Below are 21,845 nucleotides of genomic sequence, written 5' to 3' on the forward strand. Positions count from 1 at the left end.
AGTATATCTCCTATTCTCCATGTGTTGTTTCTTGAATTGAAAAGATAAAAAACGTAGCGACAATAACGATGGTCGGAGGATAACGACGATAGGTCACTCCGACTCTTCTTGTGATATCTCTTTTTTAGGTCAGTCTTGCATTGCACTTATATATATATATATATATATATATATATATATATATATATATATATATATATATATATATATATATATATATATATATATATATATATATATATATATATATTTATTTATTTATTTATTTATTTTCATTACCGAGCCGCCCAATAGTCGGCCCGGTACGACACTTATTGTGCACACCACTGCAGTGGGCAGGTTATGATGATACCCTGGACGCAGGATGATATGATATATGGATCGAGTTGTACGTTCCGTAGCACTAACATTTACGGATCGGGTTGCACGTTCCGCAGCACTGACACTTATATTATATATGTATGAAAATATTTTTTTTAAAAGCTAAGCATGCATGATATCCGCCTTAAGGGGCAATCAGATATACAGGTTACTTCTCCTATCTCATGTTCCTTCCATACTTTTATTATGTTGTTATTCATGTCTTACATAATCAGTATATTATTCATACTGACGTCCTTTTTGTTTGGGGACGCTGAGATCATGCCCACAGGTACAGGTAGACAGATTGGTGTACCTTTCTCAGGAGGGTACCAGAGTTCAGCAAGGATGTTCGCACTCCATTCTCCGGAGTTGCTGGTCAGAGTCATCAAATAGGATGTATGCATGTGTATATATATATATATATATATTTAGATGGGGTTGGGTACGGCAGGGCCCTGTCCCGACCAGTTGTTGCATTTTAGTACTCTTAGAGGCTTATAGACTATCATTTAGTGTTGATGTGTTTTGTTGGTTGGGCCTTGTCAGCTTATGATTTATATTACAGAGTTCAGATATCACAATTAGTTCGCTCGGCTTTTAGGTGCCAGGTGCCGGCCACACCCTCCCAAGGTTGGGGTGTGACAATGAGAATAGGATTGTACTGGTAATTGATTTACGAATGTTGTTATGTTTATTTGCCCTCATGATTATTGTTGAATTTGACATTCATGCATGCATTTCATCCTACATTTCACATGATATTGTGATGCGGTTCTAATGGATAAAGTGAAGGAGTAAAGTCATCTCTAGGCTGTGTGCTAAGTGACTATGGACATACTTGATATAGTAGCCATCTCTGGGCTGTGTGCGGAATGGTTGGTGTTGTGGAGTCATTTCTAGGTTGTATGCGAAGTGACTGGTACATGGACTTCACAGGTCCCCCGGGTCATGACTATCGAGACGTGGAGGTTTCCGTCCGTAACATGTGTGTACGATATGAGACAGTTGCCCAGTGCATAGCATTGCATCGCACATGTTTTCATATTACATCCATTCATATCTTTGATTCTAGTTGTTGTATTGCATGGTGCGTTTCAGCTTTGATTCCTTAGTTGTTGATTCATTTGAGATGTTACGTGCTTGTTAATCACTTATCTAGACACTTGATGGATTGAAGGACTAGAGATTTCCGCCTCGACTATGATTGTAGACTACTGAGATCTATTTGGTTCACATTATTACAAGTCTTACGCGGATGTGCTTAGTGACTGTATATTTGACTGCTTATATGCCTATCTTTCAGTTTCTTTCTTTTATATATGTTAGCTAATTGTTGTCGGCCTATGATGCCTATTAGTACGTGTTGTTGTACTGATGCTACCTTGCTGCATTCTTTTCTGAGTGTAGAGTTTGTTACTGATTCCACTTCATGCCCTCCCAGGTGAGTTCCTGAGGCAGTCAGTGGAGTTTCCAGGGTGAGCCATGTTCCGATCCGCTGCCCGGAGACTCATCTATCTCGGTCTTTACTTTCTTCCATTCAGACAGATATTTTATCATTTTGGACCTGTTTTTCTAGACATTTACTTGGATGCTCTTGTATGATTCAGACCAGATTCCTTGGGTAGTTCATGTTGTATTCCCCATTACTATCCATCTATGATTTTAGGCTTCTGTTGCTTTTATTTATTATTTATATTGTTGGATGAATCTTTAAGGGACGGGTTCGCCTGTTAGGTGGGAAAAGGGTAGGTGCCCGCATGATCAATGATTTGGATCGTGACACGAAACTGCGGACGTCAAAAATTTTACGCAACAAATATCCATTAAATCTAGAAAAAATGCCTTCAAACATTCATATGGATAATGGGGCAAACAAATAATTGATGACTAGATATAGAGCACGTAATATATACCTAGTTTCACGTATTCAATGTTTCTAGTTTCTATTTTTATACTATATATAAGCATGGGTTGGGGGATGGATCGTCGTCCGTCACCAACTCATGTTTAAAAAAAAAAAAAAAAAAGTGGACCCCATGTTAAAAAAATTAAAAATATATAAAAAAAATCCTCCAAACTCATGTAAAAAAAAAAAAGTGGACCCCATATTAAAAAAAAGCAATATATAAAAATAAAAAAAACGGGCACCCCATATTAAAAAATCAAACAATATTCATATAATCCCCAAAGTATTCTCATTAAGTCAATAATGGTGGATTCATTGCCAAATGCGTATCAACCCATTAGTGGGAGCAAATGAAATTATTGTACAGCAAAAAACGTGGACCCCATATTATTGTTTTTCTTCAAAAGATTAAGTGGTCAAACCATACAATTTTCTTTCTTTTCTTATATTAGCCTGAAATCTAATATAGATATTTAACTGTTGTATTTTCTATTCCGTCATGTCATTTATTTGTTATGTTTACTAAAATAAATATACTTAAAATATTTATATTTTAATTTTTATTCTTACACTAATAAATGTGAAAAGAGATTTATGTCGTAAAAGAAAAAATAATATTAAATGGAGATCAAATAATAAATAAGGTAAATTAGTCAAATTATAATTCTAATTGACGTTTCCTTAAAAAAAAGTGCAAAAGACAACATGACAAATAGAATGAGCTAAACCAAGAATATTCATCAAAAATTAAAAAATAGTAGTTCTTCGTTTAAATAGAAAATCAAATTTCTACTTTGTTTCGTTTTAAATATGTAAAATTAATTTAATAATTTGTATTAGAATTATCCAAATCAAAATTTGATAAAAAATAATAAGTATTGTTTAGGTCCAATCTACATAAATTAACAATAGAATATTTTACACCTTTAAATTAATCGAATTAAAAGTTAAAGTATCAACTAATGCTTAAATATTGCTATTATTTTGTCTGAAAGAGAGGAAATAGTTTCGTTTTAAACAAGCCTTCTCTTTTAAAAAGTATTAATAAATTTTTGCAACCTTTGTATTCGTTGCAAACACTAATATAATAAAGGTTTGGATACGGATGTTGACACCCAATTTTGTCCCTCCTTTATTTCAATTTATTTACTCGGGCTTCTAATTTTATTGACAAGCTAAACACTTTATTTTCACTATTATTAATTTTCACTATCAACATTACTAGTATTACTTTATCACAAATTTTAAACGGTTCGTCATCATTTTATTTTTTTTCGGATTTGGTATTCGTTAAATAATTATACTTTATTTCTTTTTTACATATTATCACTAAATTAGTGTACATGGTACTAGTTATTAAATTAGAAACCCAAAAATAATTGAAATAGAGGAGAAAAGATCCACATTTTTCAGCCCACTATTAATTCAACATCAGCAGCCCATTACCTATTTCCTACCCGACCAGCCCAAATAATCCCTCTACCCGGTCCAGCCCACACCACATCACTCGACCCGGCCCAATTTTTTATTTCCCTAAACCTAATACCTTCAGCCGCCTCCCTCATTCCATTCTCCCTCCTCCTCTCTCCTCACGCTCTCTCCACATCTCTCTCTCACTCACGCTCTCCTCCACTCTCCCCTGTCCCCCACGTTCTCTGCCACTTTCACCACGCCTGTCCCCCGCTCCCGTCTCTCTCATACGCTCCTCTCTTTGCCTCAATTACAAATGAAACCCTATAAATATAATCTTGGGAGATGAACTGAAAAAAAAAAATCTGGAATCTACAAAAAAATCCCTTAAAAACACAAGTTCTAATTGCCTCAAATTTTTTCGGAAATCCTTGGATTTTACGACTTTCATTCGTTCGATTATCGTTCTAACTTTAAGAACATTAAACATTCGTTCTGTCTTGGTGGACTTTGGCCGCGACAGAGATTTTCGAAATCATTTGTGTCGAGTCCTAATCTGTTCCCAACGAGAGTAGATTCGAGATCCCGACGCCTCAGTTCATTGCACACAAAAAAGGTAAACATCGATGCATTTATTGCTTATAGTCTTTAGTTTCTGTTTTAGTTAAAATTTTAGCTTATTCTGCTATATTTTAGTAGTTATGTAGTTTCTTTGTCGTCATATTATTGGATTGATGTTTGGGAGCTGTTAGGATAGGATGATAACTACTAAAAATGAATTTAAAAGACGTACGCTGTAGTTTGGACGCTTAGACTGAATTTCCAGGACTTAGAACCTAGTTAAAGTGGAATATACATAGGATATACAGTGGGTTATCAAGGTAAGAAGGGGGTATACATTCGATATACATCTGATATACGCGCTGTGGTGTGTATATCTCAGGTATATTGTGTATATGATTAAAACAGGTCGGCACTGTCTCTCTCTTTTGCTCTATTTGGTCAAGTAATATACCCTGACATGAACGCAATCTGCTTAGTTAGATACGACGAAATGGTTATATGACATGTCGATGTTGCTTACTGATTTGATTTGGTCTATAGTTTATGTTATATGCTCAGTTCTATTAGCAACCATGTATTAGGCCTAGTTCTATTTTTATCTGATTAGTATGTTTATATGAAAAACAAACATGTCTTAGACCCTGATATCAGTTATGTCCGAAAGTTCATCTATAGAAGAAAAATTCATGAAATAAGTCATGTACAAGCTATTTTTGGATATCATACTCTAATTCTCATGACTTGAAGTGAAATCTTTCATTGGTTCAAATGACCAGATAAGCTTAAGGTTGTTTGCAGTAAAAAGAAAATCAAGACCTGATCTTTCTGATAGCAGGAGTTAGCATTTGTATGGTCTACTCTTTTGGTTCATAGACACAGAAAGTTCTATGTTAATCATTTGCTTATAGTTGGTGAATTCAAATTCTGCTCAATGAGTATATTGTCAAAATCTGCCTACATACCTTGTTTTACAGAGATTTATTTTCTTAAATAACTCTGCTGCACCTGTTTAATTGAAGTTGTTTGTGCTATACATAATGGAACATGTTTGGTTAGATATTGTACAACCCTGATCCTGTTCAGTTTTTATTGTGATCTAGTATGTGTTTGATTAAGTTAATTCAGTCCCTGTTCTATTCAATATCTTTTCCTGTGCATGTTCTACTATTATGCCCTATCTGTTTTTGAAGTTGATAAATGAAGTCATGCTAGTACCAGTCGAAAGGATCGTAACCTGTGTATGTCCTGCATAGTTTATGTTTCTGTCGGAATATCTCATGGTATATTAGATACTGTATTCGAAATGATGCATTATGCCAATTGGGACTAGAATTGGTGTCACTGGGCTGAATATCTGTTTTTCTTGAAAATGGAAGGAACAATCATTTTTCTTCATTTTTAGTCTTGTCCCACGCGTGAAGTTTATTATTTGACAACTGTTCTTGACTTTAAAATAAATCAGAAGACCGCTGTATTCATTGAATCTTTTTTTGTTTACTGTTTGTTTGGAAGCTGTCAATACATTAAACATGAGCAGTCCCTTGTTTCGAGTAAAATTATTAAGATATATAATTTAGAAAGTTTGCCCTCTAGCGGTGTTCACATTTAGCTTGTTGGGAATCTTCAGTTCTACTTGCTGTTCTGTTTAAAGAAAGATTGATAATTTAGCATGCTTCTTAAATTTTTTCCTGGGAATTATGGGTTGATTAATTTTAAGAAGGTTGGCTTCTTCTTTGTAATATGATTTGGGTGTGTTAAGCTCCATGTCAATATCTGGCCGAAGCTGAAATCTGTTTCATTCCATTGATATGATTATGGGAAATTGCGTGAATGTTGTGGTGATTCTGTGTTTATTTGAATTTCTTCATGTTTATACATCGTGAGCATATCATGCCTGGAATACACAATCTGCTAATTGGTTTTGTTTTTTGAGTTCATATTCCATATGTTTAACATTATTCATTGAACATATACTAATCGTTTTCTTTCGTTTTTATGCATGACTATCGCATACGAGTCCAAGCAACTCATCATCTTCCACATTCAGTGTTGGGCTAAAGGCCCAACACAACTTCTCTCGAGTCAGCCTCCATATAGTAGCAGCTAATCTGCAGCAATATATGAAGTCAGCCTCCATATAGTAGCAGCTAATCTGCAGCAATATATGAAGAAATTTGTTGGGCCGAAGCCCAACAGACCACAACAGTCCAAGAAAGTGGGCTGAGCCCATTTATATTATATCTACTCCTCTATTTTTATTTTTGTGTGCGTTTAATGTGTATTGTATGACTAACATTTTGTTTGTTAATTTAGATAAACTTTAGTAACATTAAGGGTTTTAGTTTAGTAATGGGTAGTTAATTCCACAAATTACATTCACTTCTATTTTTTAAAACTATTTATAGTATCTATAACATTTATTTAAGTAATTGATTTTCAAAATAACATGACTACATCTTTTGGTTAGGGGAATCATAATTTATGCTTACTATTTTAGAAGTTTAAAACGTCACAAATCTTACACTAACGTTAGCTTATTCTAAGAAATAAAAAGCAAATTAGTTTCAACAGATAACTTTTTCATTTTAGTTTCTGTCCAACACTTGAAATACATATTTGTTTAAAATAACCTTCACACAATATACGCTGAACTAATAGTCTTTCTATAAAACTTTATTAAATAACTCTTTTAAATTTGTTAGTCATTTCTCCAAAACATATAAACATTACACATCTTGTTTCTTTTAGTTCATTTGTAACTAAACTCTTTTATGCAACTATTATTTTCTACAAGTTTCACTTTAAATAACTTTAGCAATACTTACAAGGTATTTTCTTAAATATTTAAATATTTACATCTACATTTAGCCTTATTTAAATAACATAAGTCCAGTCGGTTAATCATTTTTAATGGGTCTTAAAGGATGCCTAATACCTTCCCTTTAGACTAATTGAACCCTTACCTAGAATCTTAAGTTTCGCAGACTTTTAAAACACAGTTAACTTTAAAATAACTTTAATAAATTTAGGTGTCCTAATTCACCATAAATAATTAGGTGGCGACTCCTTAAAAAACAAATAAAAAATAGTAATCACCAATATGTTGTACTTCTAATTTAACCCGGTTAAAATGGGGTATAACAACGGAGCACAAACTACAATGTTATATTAATCGTGTTTTGAACATAGTATATATGTGTGTGTTTATTAGCAATATATATATATATATATATTATCACTACCCAAACAAAATTACATACACATAGATACACTATAATCCAAAGTGTTGGGCCCGTGCTTGGAGGTGATCGTCGTCCAGCTCCAACTCATGTTAAAAAAAATATATAGTGGACCTCATATTAAAAAAAAAAGCAATAAAAAAATAAACTCATATTAAAAATTAAGCAATATCAAAAAATAACTACACAATTAAATACACTATAATCTAAAATGTTCGACGCTGGGCATACGCCAGCTAGTCTACTAATATAGAAACATGAGTGAAAGCTGGGATATCGTCTGTCGTAAGGGCAATTATGACATTTTAACCAAACCCATCATTCTTTTTAACCAAATCGACAACCTTCTTCTTTTTAACCAAACCCACGAGCTTTTCTCCTTCTTAGTAGATACTAAAAATACAGTATAATCACCTTCTTCACATGCCACTTTTTGTACAAAAAAATAATCTATCAGCAAATCAAAAAGCTTTTAGTAGAAAAATATAGTGTAATTTTCGCTCAGACCGTTGCTGCAATTTTCAGGTATTTGTTTTTAAAGTTTTCTTGGTGAAAAAGAATGATAAAAAATATTTAGCGTTGATTTTGACTTCGATACCATTTTGATAATGGATATTCGAGATTCTTTGTCTTTTAACTGTTACTTTGAAGGTTCACAAAAAAGTTTAGTTATAAAATGGGTACGATGCTACCAGTTGGATTTTCGTTGATTTTGACTTCCATATAAAAAATATTGAGTGTTGATTTTGACTTTCATACCATTTTGATAATGAATATTCGAGTGTGTTGTGCTTAATCTTCTTATCTTAAAACCTCAATATATGTTATGGTAAAGGTTAATTGTTTCTTGATTTAATAGGTGGACACTTTTTTTTACCTAAGGAAAAAAGGCTAAGTGGACACTTTTTATGATCCGGAGGGAGTATGAGATAATCAGGACCAGGCTGGTAATTATTAAGTCATTACAATCTTCACAAACATGACTACTCCTAGCGCTTAGATTGTTTTTTTTTTTTTCTGGATATCTTTTGTTATAGTTGTCTGCTAATACTTAGTTGTTTTATTGTCTTTTTATCTTCTTTTGTTATTTTCCTTTCTGTGTTCCATTGTGGCTGCTGTTTATTTGTCCAACTTTGTAGCATTTTGATTAAAAGGTAAGTTTGCTGCATAATTTAGCTGTTTCGACTGAACCGTCTATGCCAAGAATGTCAGCACAGTTTCTATTCATCTTTGTTTTTTAACCTAAAGAAAGTATTTCAGTTACGAGAAATTTATGTATTAGACTATATGGGTTTGCAAACTGAATGGACAGATTTATTATGATCTTTAGAAAGATGTAGGTCTTAATGGGTTTTGATAAGACTCTTTATAGATTATATTTCTCAATCTATTTGTGCATTTGATATTTAGTTCTGTGGTTTCATAAAGTTTTGAATATTACCAAGATATGAGTAAAAAAGGGATTGCGAGAAATTGATTTTTTATATCATTTTTTGGGTGTAGTGTATCATTCACTTTTTCTTTTGGTTCTTATTAGATCTATCTCAGATTGATTAGTCAGGTTAGCTACTCTCAAGTTTCTGGCAAAATCTTATGAAACATTCTTTTCTCTTTCTCCAGTTAATTCTTTTTTTATTTTAGGTTTTCTTGATTTCTGAAGCTGAGCATAATTCTTTGGTTTTTGGTTGTAGGTTCTCTGATATACTTTTCGGTGCTGATTATTATCTTCCATTTTTTATCTGAACAAAGAAAATTCTCAAGCAAGTTCCTACCCCAAGAGTTTTGTCGAACGGCTGAATGGGAAAATATTGAGGTATAACCACTTGAATTTTTATTTTGTGGTAGGCATAACACATGTGAAAAATCTAATAATCGTTGATTAATTTGTTTTTTGAGGTATAATCCTTTTGGGGGTTCTATTTGCTCAACTGTTTTGCACACTAGATTGATAGATTCCTCATTATGCTTTTATAATCCTCCTTCTGCTCACCTACTTCTGTGTTTTCTCATTATTGGGAAGGACTGAATATGGGGGCTATAAAGAAACATACGACTAAATTAAGGGAGCAAGTAGCTAAGCAGTAACGGGTTTCGTTTTTATATACTTTCCCCTTTATACAATGATATATTTATTTTTTTGAGTATTTTTGGTAGGAGAAGTGACAATGTAGCAAAGGTTCTCTTCTTGGTTCTAGAGAAAAGTGGCATTTTAATCAGCGTCCGATAGTTGTTCCTCATTTAAATGGACGAAGATTCCATTTTTGTTAATATCATTACATCTTATTTTGATTCACTGTATTGTTTGATTATTTTGTCTGAAATTTATTTTTGTATCCTGTTAGAATTTGTTTCTATGTGGCAGAAGTTAGATAGTTCAGTGATGCAAACTCCATGCAAAGTTTTCAAACATGCTATTTCAATGTTATTTGGTTCGTCTCCGGCACTGTCGTTTGCTGAATTCTGTTGAGGTTGAGATTGTGTCTTCAGAAACAGAGTAGTCGAAATTAAAAAATTTCTTTGAATCTAGGAATAAGAAATCCATAGATTTCATCTCCCCTGTATTCAATGGAATTTTAGAGGTCATTAGTTTTTCTTTCTTTTACTTTATTGTTATTTATAGATTTTGCTTCTACATTATCTAAATTTTCCGTTTCGATCCTTCTCTGCTCTTACTTGTGCCTCCTCTGCCATGGACCTGTAGTTGTTTTTTTTTTTCTTTCCATAAGGCTTCTTATGTGTGCTTACTGACAGTGCTTGGGTAGCAGACGATGAAGATGAAAATGAGCTTGGATAGTGGAAGCCCAAGCAGAGGCTGTGTTATTTGCCGGAAATCACTGCAGGCAAATTGTCTCCGGTTTAATTTATACCCAAGTAAGTGTAATTTACAGATGCGCAAAATATCTTTGATTTATTTTCCATATGGTATCTCCAGTTTTAGTCAATATTTTGGTAACCTTAAAGGTTTTCATTAGAGAGGCACTTTCGAGAGTTTAGATATTTTGATTGTTTAAATTTGGCTACAAAAGTTATTAAAAAATTATAAATTGGTCAAATTTCTATGCGAGTGTGTGCGCATGTAGTTATATGGTAGTCATTTTAAGTGCAACATAAATTTTTGGAACTCAACAAGAGCGTTGAGAAAATAATAGGTGAAGTACTAAAACTTGCATATACACGAACATCAATTCAGGTCTTAAATTTGAATTTGTTTATTCTCCAGTTTTCCACCAAAGATTCCAGGAATGGATTGAAGGTTTCATTAGTGATAGGTATTAGCATGGTACAACTTCCATTTTCAGTGAACACTAACAGAAAATTTTCTCAGTAACACGATTTTGATGCCACGAACGTACATTTTACGAGCATATCAAATTATAAAATAAATAGTAGTAATAAATTATAAGTCATCCATGTCTTTCAATAGAAGGAGATTGAAGATGAATACAAAGACAAAGGTTCTGTGGCACTGACCAAATGGAATGGCTGAACAAAGCTATAAAGCGACCAATCAGCTCATTCAAGTTTCATGTTGCTGGCTATAGCGCGCTAACATAATCTGGTGTTTATATTATATTGTCGAATTGATTTGTTACTCATTTTGCTCTGGGCATGGGCTTAAACAATGAACTTTTTTTTTTATTTTTTATTTTTTCATTTAGTGTCCAATATTGTCACTCTCAGATTCATGAGTATGTCTAAGAATATAATACAGGTACCCTACACTACTACAATCGAATTTCTTTCAAAAGGTACTTAAATAATATCCTAGAGAAACTTGATTATAAAATATCCTAGAGAAAATAGCACGAGCTAATAGTTTACTTCAGCCGAATGTAGAGAGTAATGAGAGTTTTCTTCATAAACTTTCGTTCAGTATTGTTGATTGCTCACTTTTTCATGTTGGATTTAAGGGAGAGATTTTTAAACATCCTGAGATAAAATCAAACATATACTGCCAAAAAATATGGATTTGTTTGGGCAAAAAAAAAAGACCTGCTCCTGGATCATATGATTTTGCATGCTAAAGAGGCTCATGGTTGAATAACCTTCAAAAGAAAGGTATCCAACATTGCAGCAGATCCCAGAGGTACTAACTACTAACCATCTCTCTCTACGCTGCAGAACGCATCAACTCTTCATACTGTTTATTTTCATCATGTCTATAATTATATAGCTTTCTACGTAAGTTAGTTTATTAGTGACATTTCCTAAATATAATAGTTAATGAGAAATATAGAGTACACCGATTTTTTATTTTTTAAAAAAAGAATTGTGTACACTGGTCTAGGATTGCATTGTGATACCTGGTGTAGCTTCTGCATCAATTTAGTACTAAAAGTAGGGATGCTACAGGGGGCTTTGTTAGTTTTGATACTAGAATTTTGTATCACATCTCTTTCAGTGCATTCACGAAGATCATATTTTCCTGGCAGAAACTAAAGGGAAACAAGGAAAACGGTGTAGGGAGGAGAATGTGTTCGAGCTATTGCTCTGCTTGGAATTTTGAGGAGGGAGACGAGCTCACATTAGTCCCAGGTGTTGTACAGAGATCTTATGAATATAGCATAATTCAATTAATCAAACGGGCGCTTAATTTGGTAAATTCTTTTTCATGTCATTAAATCTTTTTCATGTCCTTTTGTATTATAACATCTTTGTGTCGTTGAATTGAACTACATAACTCCTATCAAGTGACTTGTGGCTGAATAACCAAGTAGCTACCTTTGTGTTTTTTGTTCATTGGTTCTGTATTTTCCTGTAATGACATGAAATTTACAGATAGCATGATGTTTACTCAATTAACATATGTTTAGGGAGTTCTTTCTATATTGCTAATCACCAAAACTCACACTAATTTATAGTTGTATCTTGGAAGTGTGTGGTTTGCTTAAAAGTTTATATATGTAAAGTCAATATATATGACTTTGCTAAAATCTGATTATGGGGAAATATAAATACTGCAGCATATTCAATGATTACTGATCTTATTATAGTGTAGCCAATGAAGCTTAGAAATTTAACAAATAAATTTATTTATAGCAAACAATCAGGTTAGCTTGGGATTCTGTTGCCATTTGAGATCATTTGTATGTAACTTTTTTAGCATCTTTCTTTTTTTACAGTGTCAAGCTGGAGTAGACATATCAACCTGGATAGAGAATAAGACTAGCAATGAATGCCAATTCTCTGGAGCTTGTCTTATGTGGTGGATTGGAAATTGATGCATTTAGTATTTTTATGTGCGGGTTAAAGTGGGTATAACGTAAGACTTTGGGTGATTTGTTTCCGTTATAGTATATATTTCCTTAAAGGAAATATTCACTTTGTTAAAGCCAGACTCTAGAATTATATTGTTCATTCGCCTTTGAAGACCAAATAATTAAACGACTTGGTTGTTCGCTTAAAGTTATATACAGATATTTCAAATTAAAAGAATGGAAGCAAAATATGTGTAATCTACCTATGGATAGGTGGAAAAGAAGCCACTCTTCAACCATGATTCGTAAGTTAGCAAAATTTTGAATTATTCCTTGGACATGTGATTGTATTATCTTATCATATCTGAATTTATATGGTTTTATACTGTTTTATTACACTACAGCAATATATTTAATGACATTATGTTGGGCCCGTGCACAGCACGGGCAGCACCGATCTAGTAATAATTATAATTAACTATTGTAGCTACATATACAATACGTCAATTTTCATATAAAATTTGTTAATTTGTGATTTGGCACACAATTTTTTTTAAGTGTAGTCCCACATGTTTAGAATTAATTTTGTAGTGGCTAAACTTACAAAAACTTATATATTACGGCATAACTTCAAAGAAGGTCCCAAATCGACTATCTATGTACTTCCCCCAACACAGTGCTAGAGTTAATTATGAATCTTGCTCGGTAATAAAAATGCAAGAATCCCATGACTTTTCAAAGGTTCTCGCATAGCAATACAACAACGAAAAGGTATAAAAAAAACTTTTCTTCGTTTCTTAATCTTTTCATTTCGTTCCTTTTAAATATTAAAAGTATGCTCTCAGCTGAAATATATGAACTCGAATGACAAAGGGAAAAGAAGAAATTATGAACAGTAATAATAAACACTAATCCAAGGCGAGTCTTCAATTGAAAACAGCTGATTATTCAAAAAATGCATTGGCTATTGCAATTTAACAAGTTTTATCTTTGTTTCTCAACTTGTGGCTGAAATATAAGTAACATATATAAAATTATATAATTGTACCAAACTTTAGAGCTTTGAAACTTCAAAAGTGTAGTGGAGTTAGACATTTTCTTTTTTGGTAAATAAACTTAATTCAGTGCTCATGGAGTTTCGTCCTATCACAAGTGAAACTTCAGAAATAAATATTGTAGTTTGAAATTATGCTAATTTAAACTCCATGAAAAAAATTCTAGAGTCTGAACTATAGGTTCTAGGTAAAAAGCAAAGAAGATAAAGCAATGCCATTTGCCGCTTTCAAATGAAAAAGATAAGGAGAAAAAAGTCTTTTTAACTGAAAATTGTTATATTTTAATGGGCATTTTACATAAATGGCAAACATTTAGGGTTTAATCAAGCTACATAGCTAATGTTTCAATATTTACGTTCTGTAGCAAATCAGTTCAGCTCCCACATGTGTATTCAATTTTTTTTTTTAGCTGTATTCATGAATACAACAATTTTTTCCAATTGTATTCATAAAATAATTATCTGTAGTTATAAATTGGCTTGTTGTATTCATGAATACAACTATTAAAAAACTGAATAATACACCAATAATATAAAATACACCAAAAAATTAACAAATATGCCATATTTTTCTGTATGTATACAACAAATACAAGCGAAAAAACTGTATACAACATAGATACACCAAAAAATTAACAAGTATGCCATATTTTTCGGTATGTATACAACAAATACAAGCGAAAAATATTATATACACGGTAAATATACAACAAAAACAATGAAAATCTAGATTTTTTCTAGATCTGACCGGAAAAAATTCCGGCGATCGAAAAAAAATTCGGCTAATACAACAACAACATTTTTTTCGTTTTTGCTTCTAACAATGCTCAGATCCGTTATAGATCTGAGTTTTTTTTTCATTTTTGCTTCCAACAATGCTTAGATCCGTCGCTATTTGGTGCTTTTCCGGCGTAGATCTGAGTTTTTTTTCCCTTGTTGGCGCCGGAGAAGAAAGGAAAAAAGGGTATGGCCGGAGAAGAACGGGAAAAGGGGAAGGGGCAGTGACGGTGGTGAAAGGTCACGGCATTTCGCCGGAGCTCCGGTGGCGGTGGTGGCCGGCGAAGGGGTAGTGGGGAGAAGAGGGGGGAAAGAGATAGGAGAGATGGGTTGGAAGTGAATAGTGGGATGAGTATTCTATTTTTTGTGTGTGTATATATATATAGTTACTAAATGGTATTAACACACAAATATTTGCTATGAGAAGTAATTAAATTAAACTATAGCTACTAAATGTCAATACCCACTATTGTTTGTTATATCATATAGTTATTCCTATTTTAATTACATTTCAACTGGCAGCTGAATATTAAAAGTAGATCAAAAAGTAGTCGGCCCATTCAGTTTATACAAGAATCGCTAACTAGTGTTGATTTCATGGGAAAAATACCTACTTTCACAGCGCCATTTTGAGGCACAATCACTTTTAAATTTTCTTTTATTTGTAGCCATTATAGACAAAGAGGGTGTTTGGATTAGTTTTCTAAAAATAGCTTATAAGCTAAAAGTTAAAAGCCATAAGTTGGGAATACTCAACTTTAGACTTATTTTTTACTTCTTTTACCTAAAAGTAAGTGCTTAAAAGCATTTTTTATTTTTTTCAAACACTACAAAAAAAATAATGAAAAGAGCTTAAAAACTAATAAATACTTAAAATAAGCCAATTCAAATTTCAGGCTCGATCATCGAAAGTTTGGCCTTGACAAGGCTAACTTCAAACGCTTATGTTGGAAGTTTTCCCATACAATCAATTTGACAAATTTTGGACACAAATTTTTATAACTTTAGTTCCGTATGGTTGAAGTGTCTAAACTTACACAAACTTGTAAACTCCGGCTATAACTTAAATGATAGTCCCAAAATCAGTTAAACAAACTTCTAAACTAATGCAATTTTTTTTTATTCAATTGAAATTTTGCAAAACTCTGCCTTAAGGCCTAATTTTTGCCCGAATAAGCCTAATTTTGCTACGAAACTCTGCCTTGCAAACTTTTTTCTTCATTGAGTCGGGGTTTGAACCCAGGACCTCAAGGTATTAGGCAAAGGACAAAAATTAAAGACCATAAATTTGAGGGACAAAAATTAAAGACCAATGCCTTTCAAGGGAATTGTGCAAATGACCCATGTTATAATACATATGCTGAAGCTAAATATAAACTTTACTGAGCGAAATCTAAACTTATGTCATTCTTCAGATCAAGTTGAGTGTTCAAATTTTTTCCTTGTCCAACATAACTTGTGTGAATGTTTATGCTGAAGCTAAATGTAAACTTTGGCGAGCGAAATTTAAGCTTATATCGTTTTTCAGATTATATTGAGTGTTAAAAGTTTTTTCTTGTCCGGAATAACTTATGGAATGTTATGATACATACGCTGAAGCTAAACAAACTTTCCTGAACGAAGTCTAAGTTAAGCTGCGCCAAAAGTGCTAAAGAACAAAAATTAAAGACCGCAAATTTGAGGCAAAAATTAAAGACCAACTTGAAATAGGTCATTTGTGCGAATGACCCTCTAAACTTACACAAAGTTGTAAGCTTCGTTTAAAATTTAAATGATGGTCTTAAAATCAGTTATCCATGCACTCCGTGTCCCGCTATCAACAACATAGCGCCTTATTATGAAAATAGAAAAATAGAGCCCAATACACCTAGAGGCCCAAAGTCATTTTTCCTGTCTCACCGCCACTCACCATTTCCCTTCATACTCCCAAATTTTCTCCTCTCACATAGACGCAAGTTTTTGTAACTTTAGTCCTGCATGCTTAAAGTGTCTAAACTTACACAAACTTGTAAGGACTGTTTACATGGTGTAGCTAATATATAAAAGGTATTTAAGTATAATAACTATATTTTAATTTTCTAACAAATCGTAGCTATAAGGTATTTGTATTTACAGCTTGCAGCCATAAGGTATATATATATATATATTTGGCTGATTATATTTTTGAGCAAACTAGATGCATTTGATTGTATGTATTGTTTGGATGATTTATATACATATGTATTTGGCTGATTGTATCTTGGAAAAATAGAATATTTGATTGCATGTGTTGTTTGACTGACCTATATACATATGTATTTGACTGACTGTATTTGAATCTGTGTATTTGAATACCCTTGAATACATGAGAAACATGTAAACTATATCGACGAATTGTAATTACAAAAGCAGTAACTACAGTTGGTTAGAAGCCTAGAAACTATAGCTGTTTATGTAAGTTTCCTATTTACAACTTAAATAATGGTCCCTATCAACAACATAGAGCCCAATTAGTATGAAAATGGTAAGACAGCCCAATACACCTAATTATTTGTCCCTTTCTCACAGCCGCTCAGCATTTCCCTTCACGACGATCCCAAGTTTTTGTAACTTTAGTCCTGTATGCTTAAAAAAAACATCTAAATTGACACAAAGTTGCAAACTCGGCTATAACTTAAATGATTCTCCTAAAATCAGTTATCCGTACAAGTAATTGCACGTTTCGTCCTTCAAAGCGTCCTTCAAAGCGTGCAATGGACTGGTCTTTAATTTTTGTCTGAACTTATGCCTATAAGTTCTCTAAGAGCGTTAGCATAACTTGTGGATATTATGATGCGTAACTTATACACCTATAGACATAAGTTCCATGTTGAAGGACAAAAATTAAAGACCAGGACAAAATAGGAACAAAAGTGCAAATGACCCGATAACTATGAGCAAAACATAGAGCCCAAATTCTGAAAACACTAAAGAGCCCAATACGCCTAGAGCCCCAAAAATCATTTGTCTGAAGACCCCACTTTGAACATACCGTTTTTGTATGGTGTCAACAGAAAAAGAGAAAAGAAAACCCTAATAGCAAATCGGAAATCATCAATCAATGGCGGTGGAAGGAAAAATGAGATGGGGAGAATTAGAAGACGATGCAGAGGACTTAGATTTCCTGTTGCCACCGAAACAAGTATTTGGACCAGATTCAAATGGGGTAAAGAAAGTAGTGGAATACAAGTTTAATGATGAAGGTAACAAGGTGAAAATAACAACCACAACACGTATACGTAAGCTTGCTAATGCTAGGCTCAGTAAAGGTGCTATTGAGAGGAGGAATTGGCCTAAGTTTGGTGATGCTGTACATGAAGACGTTGGTGCTAGACTTACTATGGTTTCTACTGAGGAAATTATTCTTGAACGACCTACAGCTCCTGGTATACGTCTTATCTCAATTCATTTTTTTTTTTGTGTTATTATCTGGTTGTTGTGGGTTGCTTGTTACTGTTTTGATTGCTGTAGCATGGTAATTATCTGGTTGTTGTAATAAAATGGGCAGTTGTTGGATCTCTGTGTGTATGGATAAAATGAAAGAAGGAATTTTTTCTTGTTGTACCGTTGTGTTTTGAATTTGATGTATTGTCAAGCTATGTTTATTGTGAATTTTGTTGGCGTTCGTGTTGTTGCATCTCAAAGTAGTAAGGAGGGTTAAATTGTGTTATGTTGAATTAGGGGAAAAGGGGGGAACTTTGTTTGAAAAAATTGTTAATTGGTTTAAGATGGAGACTGTCGTTGGGATGAATTTCCTCGTCTCTTTAGCTGGTTAGAAGGACAAAGGCGAGACACGTGTGGAATGCAATCTTTTATGTCGCAGGGCTTTTAACTTTACTGTGTGTAACATCCAATACATTAGTTCTATCTTGTGAACAAAGAAAGAGATTGTATCCTTATTATTCTTCGAGTGTAAACATTGTCTGCTAAAAACATATTGATCCAGGTTCTCTCGTATTGCCTGTTATATAGAGTGAAAAAATAGAGTTATGCAATTACATGTCTCATGTATATATTATCGGCTACTCGACCTCAGTTGTGAGAAATTGGGAGTTGCTATAAATTGTATGCATTCACCATGATTCGTGTAAGCTATGGTAATGGTATTTCACTCCTGTTATGGAAAAAGAATGGATTTTGCAGCTGTGTTTGCGGTCTCATATCGACCTTATGTAATTACAAAAGCAGTAGCTACAGTTGGTTAGAAGCCTAGAAACTATAGTTGTTTATGTAAGTTTCCTATTTGTAAACCTCGACTATAACAACTTAAATAATGGTCCCTATCAACAACATAGAGCCCGATTAGTATGAAAATGGTAAGATACAGCCCAATACACCTAAACAGGCCCAAAAATTATTTTTCCCTCTCTCACCATTTCCCTTCACGACGCTCCCAGATTTTCTCCTCTCACATGGACAAGTTTTTGTAACTTTAGTCCTGTATGCTTAAAAAAAAAAAAAATCTAAATTGACACAAAGTTGCAAACTCGGCTAGAACTTAAATGATTCTCCTAAAATCAGTTATTCGTATAAGTTTCGTCCTTCAAATGGAGTGGTCTTTAATTTTTGTCTGAACTTATGCGTATGAGTTCTCTAAGGGGTCGTTTGGTTCAAGGTATAAAATGGGTTATGCCAGTACTAATTTTTATACCACGTTTGGTATAAGGTATAGATTTATCCCGGGATTATTTTATACCTTGTACCAAACGTGGTATAAAAATTAGTGCTGGAATAACTCAACTTATACCTTCTTAACCCACTTATACTGGGATTATTTTATACCATCTTTTATTAGTCCCGGAATTGTAATCCCGGGACTATTTTGACTAGCAACCAAACGACCACTAAGAGCGTTAGCATAACTTGTGGATATTATGATGCGTAACTTATACACCTATAGACATAAGTTCCATGTTAAAGGACAAAAATGAAAGACCAGCACAAAATAGGAACAAAAGTGCAAATGACCCGATAACTATGAGCAAAACATAGAGCCCAAATTATGAATACAACTAAAGAGCCCCCAATACGCCTAGAGCCCCAAAAGTCATTTGTCTGAAAACCCCACTCTGAACATACCCTTTTTGTATGGTGTCAACAGAAAAACAGAAAAGAAAACCCTAACCCTAACACGAAATCGGAAATCATCAATCAATGGCGGTGGAAGGAAAAATGAGATGGGGAGAATTAGAAGACGATGCAGAGGACTTAGATTTCCTGTTGCCACCGAAACAAGTATTTGGACCAGATTCAAATGGGGTAAAGAAAGTAGTGGAATACAAGTTTAATGATGAAGGTAACAAGGTGAAAATAACAACCACAACACGTATACGTAAGCTTGCTAATGCTAGGCTCAGTAAAGGTGCTATTGAGAGGAGGAATTGGCCTAAGTTTGGTGATGCTGTACATGAAGACGTTGGTGCTAGACTTACTATGGTTTCTACTGAGGAAATTATTCTTGAACGACCTACACCTCCCGGTATACATCTTTTCTCAATTCCATTTCCTGTTTTGGTTAATTCTGTGCTTAATTGTCAATTGGGTCATATTTGCTTTGCTCTCTGTGATTGGATTGTGATTTGTAATTCTGTGGGTTGCTTGTTACTGTTTGACTCTCTCTGTGTATGGATAAAATAAAACAAGGATTTTTTTCTTCTTGTGTTTTGAATTTGATAGTATTGTCAAGCTGTGAATTCTGTTGTTGCATCTCAAAGTAGTAAGGAGGGTTAAATGGTGAATTAGGGAAAAAGGGGGGAACTTTGTTTGAAAAAGTTGTTAATTGGTTTAAGATGGAGACCGAATTTCCTCTTCTCTTTAGTTGCTTACAAGGACAAAGGCGAGACACATGTGGAATGCAATCTTTTATGATGCAGAGCTTTTCACTTTAACATCTAATACCATTAGTTCTATCCTGTGAACAAAGAAAGAGATTGTACCCTTATCATTCTTCGAGTGCTAAAAACATATATCTCGTATTGCCTGTTATGTAGAGTGAAAAAATAGAGTTACGCAATTATATGTCTCATCTACATATTATTGGCTACTCGACCTCAGTAGTGAGAATTTGGGAGTTGCTATAAATTGTACGCATTCACCGTGATTCATCTCACTTCTGTTATGGAAAAAGAATGGATTTTGCAGCTGTGTTTGCGGTCTCCTATTTGAGTGATGAGAAATGGAAAAAAATTTATATGCTTGTGGAAATGCTGCCTGTGTAGCTATTTTGGTAATACTGCAAATCTTCTCTAGTAAAGAGATGGTATTGTTGCAACTATATCTCCTGTAGTGGGAGTATGAGAGTTGAGCACATTATTGACTCTCATTGATGCATCTACAAAACTGCTTGGTGAATTGTGTTCTCGTCTGTGTTTTAATTAATAGGTGGGTTCTTTCTCTCTGTGCTTGCCAATCTTTTTGTGTTTTAGATGCGGTATATGTGTTTAAGTGTCCAAGGATATGCATTCGTTGACTTGAGCTTTATTTTAAGTTTACCTAACTCTGTTATTGTGATCATGGAATGTTGAATAGGTTCCAACAAAGATGAAGCTAAAGCTAGTGGAGACTCATTGGCTCAAATTGGGAAAGCAGGGGCTGTTCTTATGGTTTGTAGGACCTGTGGCAAGAAGGGTGATCACTGGACATCAAAATGCCCTTTCAAGGATCTTGCTCAGCCAAGTGAAACCTTCATGGATAAGCCACCTTCAGCTGAAGCGCCTGCTGCTGGTGGGGCCGGTTCTCAAAAGAGTGCTTATGTTCCTCCGAGCATGAGAGGTGGTGCTGCAGAGAGAGCAGGTGGTGGCGGGACTGAGATGAGAAGAAGGAATGAAGAAAACTCTGTTAGGGTCACCAACCTTTCTGAGGACACTCGGGAGGCTGATTTGTTGGAGCTGTTCCGTCCCTTTGGTCATGTCAGCAGAGTGTATGTTGCCATTGATCAAAAAACGGGAATGAGCAGAGGATTTGGTTTTGTCAACTTTGTCAACAGAGAAGATGCCGATAAGGCTATAAACAAGCTCAATGGTTATGGTTATGACAATCTCATTCTTAGAGTTGAATGGGCTGCTCCAAGAGCTACTTAAGTGTTTCGTTCCTTGAACCAACACCGCGTTATTTAACCTTACTATTTTAGGATAATTTCAGAGACCTTTCCTTACATTTGGTTTTGTAACATTAACTTACCTTGTGATTTACAATATTACGTTCACTTCCCTTATTTCAATCTTGTGTAACAATTCTTATAACCTATTTGTGTTTAATGTAAAAAATTATGAACCGACTAATTTGCCCCTTTTATGCTTATTTTAATTTTGTGAGAA

General features: G+C 33.9%; 1 protein-coding gene and 1 long non-coding RNA gene across 9 annotated transcripts; both read left to right on the forward strand.

Moving 5' to 3' along the window:
* The first annotated feature begins 7,802 nt into the window (after positions 1-7,802).
* LOC132627244 (uncharacterized) lies at positions 7,803-13,076 on the forward strand. 7 transcript variants are annotated; one of them, XR_009577819.1, is made up of 7 exons: positions 7,803-8,007; positions 8,342-8,429; positions 9,174-9,295; positions 10,234-10,353; positions 11,394-11,569; positions 11,885-12,080; positions 12,606-13,076. It is a non-coding gene; the product is annotated as an uncharacterized LOC132627244 (long non-coding RNA). The 7 variants fall into 7 exon arrangements; XR_009577820.1 differs by having other exon boundaries at positions 7,805-8,007; positions 11,916-12,080; XR_009577818.1 differs by lacking the exon at positions 11,394-11,569 and adding an exon at positions 9,020-9,043 and having other exon boundaries at positions 7,813-8,007; positions 11,916-12,080.
* A 4,419-nt stretch (positions 13,077-17,495) lies between these two features.
* On the forward strand, positions 17,496-21,805 carry LOC132627245 (uncharacterized). 2 transcript variants are annotated; one of them, XM_060342486.1, is made up of 3 exons: positions 17,793-17,915; positions 19,631-20,008; positions 21,058-21,805. In XM_060342486.1, the coding sequence occupies exons 2-3, from the start codon at positions 19,684-19,686 to the stop codon at positions 21,606-21,608; spliced, it is 876 nt and encodes a 291-aa protein (XP_060198469.1). In that variant the 5' UTR covers positions 17,793-17,915; positions 19,631-19,683; the 3' UTR covers positions 21,609-21,805. The 2 variants fall into 2 exon arrangements, with proteins under 2 accessions (XP_060198470.1, XP_060198469.1); XM_060342487.1 differs by lacking the exon at positions 19,631-20,008 and having other exon boundaries at positions 17,496-17,915.
* Positions 21,806-21,845: the final 40 nt, after the last annotated feature.

The sequence above is a fragment of the Lycium barbarum genome, chromosome 2, assembly GCF_019175385.1.
Source record: "Lycium barbarum isolate Lr01 chromosome 2, ASM1917538v2, whole genome shotgun sequence".
NCBI classification, from domain to species: domain Eukaryota; kingdom Viridiplantae; phylum Streptophyta; class Magnoliopsida; order Solanales; family Solanaceae; genus Lycium; species Lycium barbarum.